The sequence below is a fragment of the Oncorhynchus kisutch genome, linkage group LG11, assembly GCF_002021735.2.
Source record: "Oncorhynchus kisutch isolate 150728-3 linkage group LG11, Okis_V2, whole genome shotgun sequence".
Classification (NCBI taxonomy): domain Eukaryota; kingdom Metazoa; phylum Chordata; class Actinopteri; order Salmoniformes; family Salmonidae; genus Oncorhynchus; species Oncorhynchus kisutch.
This window is the reverse complement of record NC_034184.2, coordinates 78,459,826-78,465,825: the sequence shown is the minus strand read 5'-3', so window position 1 is coordinate 78,465,825 and position 6,000 is coordinate 78,459,826. Positions and strand designations below refer to the sequence as shown.

At 43.3% G+C, this 6,000-nt stretch overlaps 1 protein-coding gene across 1 annotated transcript in view; it reads left to right on the top strand.

Moving 5' to 3' along the window:
• The window catches only part of LOC109900120 (catenin delta-2), a 591,443-nt gene that overhangs the window by 229,075 nt on the left and 356,368 nt on the right, over positions 1-6,000 (top strand). Inside the window, exons 7-10 of the mRNA XM_031835028.1 lie at positions 2,023-2,143; positions 2,994-3,210; positions 3,434-3,557; positions 5,118-5,238. Coding sequence (XP_031690888.1) covers positions 2,023-2,143; positions 2,994-3,210; positions 3,434-3,557; positions 5,118-5,238 — 583 coding nt within the window. The remainder of the gene's footprint in view (positions 1-2,022; positions 2,144-2,993; positions 3,211-3,433; positions 3,558-5,117; positions 5,239-6,000) is intronic.

Genomic DNA, 6,000 nt, shown 5'->3' with positions numbered 1-6,000 from the left:
CAATCTGCTTTCTTGTGCTTTATGAAGCTACAAATTTAGAATGTTATTTACTTAATATTAAGTCAAACTTAAATATAACTTTTTCTTAAAGTTCCTGAAATGTTCTGTGGACCTACAAGACAAGGTAAAAATGTATATTCCAAGTTCACAGAACGTCTGTCCTCGGTTGCAACATTCACTACCAAGTTCCAAACAGACTCTGGAAACAATGTCAGCACAATAACTGTTTGTTGGGTGCTTCATAAAAAAGCATTTCAATGTCCGAGCAGCCGCACACAAGCCTAAGATCACTATGCGCAATGCCAAGCGTCAGCTGGACTGGTGTAAAGCTCGCCGCCATTGGATTCTGGGGCAGTGGAAACGCGTTCTCTTGAGAAATGAATCACGTTTCACCATCTGGCAGTCGGACGGACAAATCTGGGTTTGGCAGATGTCAGGAGAACGCTACCTGCCCCAATGCATAGTGCCAACTGCTAAGTTTGGTGGAGGAGGAATATTGGTCTGGGGCTGTTTTTCATGGTTTGGGCTAGGCCCCTTAGTTCCAGTGAAGGGAAGTCTTTACGCTACAGCATACAATGACATTCTAGACAATTCTGTACAACAGTTTTTTTGTGGCAACAGTTTGGGGAAGGTCCTTTCCTGTTCCAGCATGACAATGCCCCTGTGCAAGGGAAAGGGAAATCCATGCAAAAATGGTTTGTCGAGATCGGAAGAACTGGCAGAGCCCTGACCTCAACCCCATCGAACACCTTTGGGATGAATTGGAACACTGACACTGCCCAACCTCACTAAGTCCCTATAGCAATGTTCCAATATCTAGCGGAAAGCCTTCCCGGAAGAGTGGAGGCTGTTACAGCAGCACTGTAGTGTGTTTGATTGTCAGCACATCTGGACAGTTTTAGTGTTTTGGGTAATATCCACACAATGTTCCCGTTAGAGAAACGTTCTGGGAACCTTTAAAGAACAGACAAATGGTGTTTTGGGAACGTTCTTGTAACATCAGTTGAATGTTTTTTTGCATCATAAAGAACCATTCTAGAATTATCCGAACAACTGTTTTATGGGGAAAAAATAATAATTTACGTCCACAAAATGTTCCCACAACCTAATGAAACCATTTGGGAATCTTTAAAGAACATGTTAAATGTGTTCTAGGAACCGCTCTTGCAACATAAGGCAAATGTTTTACACAAACATTCCATAATCATCATTATGACTGGGCAGTTTTTGTGTTACGAGAACGTTTGCGGCGACCTAACGAATGTTCTGGGAACATTCACAGAACCAATTTTGGTTCGCTGGGTTTTCTGCTGAAGTAATGACTGCGGGTTTTAAAACGGCATCATCCATTACTTCAGTGTCTGATGAATCAGTTATCATGGCCTTGTGTTAATGAGAGACACTGTAACCAAAGAGACATTGTAATCAGCAGACACGCGTTTGGCTTATTATAGAGGGAAAATACAGCCTGGAGCCAGGAGCTTTCTCAGGATGGACTGTGCGTGTGTGTGTGTTTGTATCTGCACATTGTTAAATCGTGTGTTCACTGCCAGCGAGCCTCAGCATGGGGCGTGTTACTGTGTGTAGTTCACCTTTAGAGAAATATGCATGGTGACTGTCAGTAGCATGAGGTGAAGGAGCTGAGCTAGGTAGAAACATATGCTGTGCTACTGTCTCTGAGGATCTAGAGGAATACATTAGATAACCCTGCACTGAGTTGGGATAGAGGCAGCTTCCTCACTGTGGCTTGGTGCAAAATGAATGACTTGATAGTGGACTTCAACTGGACAGGATATCAATCTGTTACCATATAGAGACTGTTAGAGGTTATAGCTTCTATAAATCTGTCTGTTACCATATAGAGACGGTTAGAGGTTATAGCTTCTATAAATCTATCTGTTACCATATAAACACCTACAGAAGTGGAAGAAGTGTTAGGTGTAATTGTAATATCCTGTCGTTGTCGCCCCCCTCCCTCCCCCTCATCTCCCCTCTCCTCTTTCCCGTCTCCCCCCACCCTAGGTGACGTCTAGTCGTGCCGCTCAGCAGAGGCAGCAGGCAGGGGGAGGTAGCGGAGGAGACTCCTTCTCTCAGAGCCATGGCAGTGCCTTCCACCTACCAGATGCACAGCAGATCACTCCCGGTATATATCTATATTATATACCTACAATGTGTACATAATATTGTACTGACCCGAATTTAAAGAGAGATCATGTCATTCAAGAGACAAGGAACTCCACACGACATCCAATCCTTTTAGCTTTTATTATAACTTATTGTATTCCTATAGAGTACATACATTATACATAAAGCTAATGTATTGTGTTATTATACAGTACATACATTATACATAAAGAGAACTGAGACAGAGATAATGTCATAAAAGATGCAAGGAACTGAACATTAGATAACATTAGATAGGGAACATGCTAATCTTAACATTAGAGAGGGAACATGCTAATCTTAACATCAGAGAGGGAACATGCTAATCTTCACCATTAGATAGGGAACATGCTAATCTTAACATTAGAGAGGGAACATGCTAATCTTAACATCAGAGAGGGAACATGCTAATCTTAACATTAGAGAGGGAACATGCTAATCTTAACATCAGAGAGGGAACATGCTAATCTTTACCATTAGATAGGGAACATACTAACGTTAACATTAGAGAGGGAACATGCTAATCTTTACCATTAGAGAGGGAACATGCTAATCTTAACATTAGAGAGGGAACATGCTAATCTTAACCATTAGAGAGGGAACATGCTAATCTTAACCATTAGAGAGGGAACATGCTAATCTTAACATTAGAGAGGGAACATGCTAATCTTAACCATTAGAGAGGGGACATGCTAATCTTAACCATTAGAGAGGGAACATGCTAATATTAACCATTAGAGAGGGAACATGCTAATCTTAACCATTAGAGAGGGAACATGCCTAACAGAGTTGTGCAGCCCTGTTTTAACGCCTGTTCCGTCTGATTCCAGGTCACTACTACCCGAGTTCCACCCTGCCCACCCAGCGTGTGAGTTCCCCTCTAACCGGAGGAGGAGGTGGAGGGTCTGGTTCTCCCAGCAAGCTCCAGCGCCTGGGTCCAGCCTCAGACACATCTGGCTATGCTACCACACAGCGCCTACCTTCTTCCTCCTCATCATCCTCACCCAACAAACAGTCCCCCGCCAACCGACTCGCCAAGCCTTACAGGTAGGGTCATGTCATTGGTTGGGTTGGAAGGGGAGTGAATGTCATTGGTTGTTTTGGAAGGGGATTGAATGCCATTGGTTGGTTTGGAAGGGGATTGAATGTCATTGGTTAGTTTGGAAGAAGAACAAAGTTATACTCTGACTGCAATTGTTATTCAAATTGAAAATGTATAAAATAAAATAAAAATGGTTTACAATGACTTAACGTGTTGTTATGGTTACAGCACCTCTGTTTCCGTGACGACGACAGGAGGCACCGGGTCTCCGCTGAGGGTGGGGTCTCCTCCGAACGCCATAGCATCAGTTGCCGGAGGAGGGGCTTGTGCATCATCATCCCCCCTCCACCAGGTGTATATTGATACAAACAGTGCCTTCAGAAAGTCTTCATCATTTCAGAATGATTTTTTCTTTTTACCGTAATTTAACTGGGCAAGTCAGTTAAAGAACAAATTCTTATTTTCAATGATGGCCTAGGAACAGTGGGTTAACTGCCTGTTCAGGGGTAGAACGACGGGGGTCGGTTGGCGGGGGACTGTTTGTTGGGTGAGGATGATGAGGAGGAAGAAGGTAGGCGCTGTGTGGTAGCACATCTCTAATGGTTAAGATTAGCATGTTCCCTCTCTAATGGTTAAGATTAGCATGTTCCCTCTCTAATGGTTAAGATTAGCATGATCCCTCTCTAATGGTTAAGATTAGCATGTTCCCTCTCTAATGGTTAAGATTAGCATGTTCCCTCTCTAATGGTTAAGATTAGCATGTTCCCTCTCTAATGGTTAAGATTAGCATGATCCCTCTCTAATGGTTAAGATTAGCATGTCCCCTCTCTAATGGTTAAGATTAGTAGAACGACAGCTCGGGGATTTGAACTTACAACCTTCCGGTTACTAGTCCAACGCTCTAACCACTAGGCTACCCTTCCGGTTACTAGTCCAACGCTCTAACCACTAGGCTACCCAGCCGCCCCAATTTGACCGGTAGTGTAGGTGAATTTCTCTCACCTACACTACCAGTCAAAGGTTTGGGGTCACTTTGAAATGTCCTTGTTTTTGAAAGAAAACCTCATTTTTTGTCCATTAGAATAATATATAATTGATCAGAAATATAGTGTAGACATTGTTAATGTTGTAAATGACTATTGTAGCTGGAAACGCCTGATTTTAGTGTAATATTTCTATAGGCATACAGAGGCCCATTATCAGCATTCATCACTCCTGTGTTCCAAAAGCACGTTGTGTTAGTTAATCCAAGTTTATCATTTTAAAAGGCTAATTGATGATTAGAAAACCCTTTTGCATGTATGTTAGCACAGCTGAAAACTGTTGTTCTGAAATTGGCTTTCTTTAGACTAGTTGAGTATCTGGAGCATCAGCATTTGTGTCTTTGATTACAGGCTCAAAATGGCCAGAATCAAAGAACATTCTTCTGAAACTCATCAGTTTATTCTTGTTCTGAGAAATGGCTATTCCATGCAAGAAATTGCCAAGAAACTGAAGATCTCGTACAACGCTGTGTACTACTCCCTTCACAGAACCGCGCAAACTGGCTCTAACCATAATAGAAAGAGGACTGGGAGGCCCCAAGTTCATTAGAGTGTCTAGTTTGAGAAACAAACACCTCATAAGTCCTCAACTGTCAGCTTCATTTACATAGTACCCGCTAAATACCAGTCTCAACGTCAACAGTGAATACGTTACTCCGGGATGCTGGTAGGCCAGTGATGTGATCCAATTTTTTATTTAATTAATGTTAAATTCAGGCTGTATCACAACAAAGTGTGGAACAAGTCAAGTGGTGTGAACACTTTCTGAAGGCATTACATATGTGAATATTCATTGCAAAGATGGAAGTGCACATTATTTTTAAGTGACATTAGATAATCGTGGATGTTGTACACATGTGATTCCCTAGATGAGTTCGGGCATAGGGAGCTACGCTACTCTGTCTCCTAGGAGACTGGCTGCCCACCACGCCTCCGACCAGTACAAGATATCACACGAGCTCTATGCCACTGCTACACTCCAGAGGCCCGGTAAGACTACACTCAACACACACACACTCACATACACTCACATACACTCACACACACACTCAGACACACTCACACACACACACACACACACACACACACACAAACACACACACACACATACACTCACACACACTCACACACACTCACACACACACTCACACACACACACACTCACACACACGCACACACACACACACACACACACACACACACACACACACACACACACACACACACACACACACACACTCAAACACGCACTCACACACCACACACACACACACACTCAAAAACACTCTCACGCGCACGACACATCCCCCCTCAAGGTGAATCCCTATATGAATGCAATGCAAGCACAGAATCGTTCCCTCTCTGCTGTTATTTACTCTTCCGTATTGAGGTAATTGGGTCCTTGGTCTATAGCTTGTCTTTAACATGTTATGTGGTCTGACTGTTGTCCTCAGTGTGAGGGAGTTGTTGACGAGGTGCATGGGGAGTGAGTAGCTCTGGTTTGTTCAGACAAAACTGTGGTTAGAAGCCAGACAACAAAGTTTAAGTTAAGCCTCTAACATCGATAGATCAACATATCCTCAAGTAACTGGGAGAGATTGAGACGCCTAGCTGGGAGAGAGTGATCTGTCTAGCTGGGAGAGAGTGATCTGTCTAGCTGGGAGAGAGTGAGCTATCTAGCTGGGAGAGAGTGATCTGTCTAGCTGGGAGAGCGTGAGCTGTCTAGCTGGGAGAGAGTGATCTGTCTAGCTG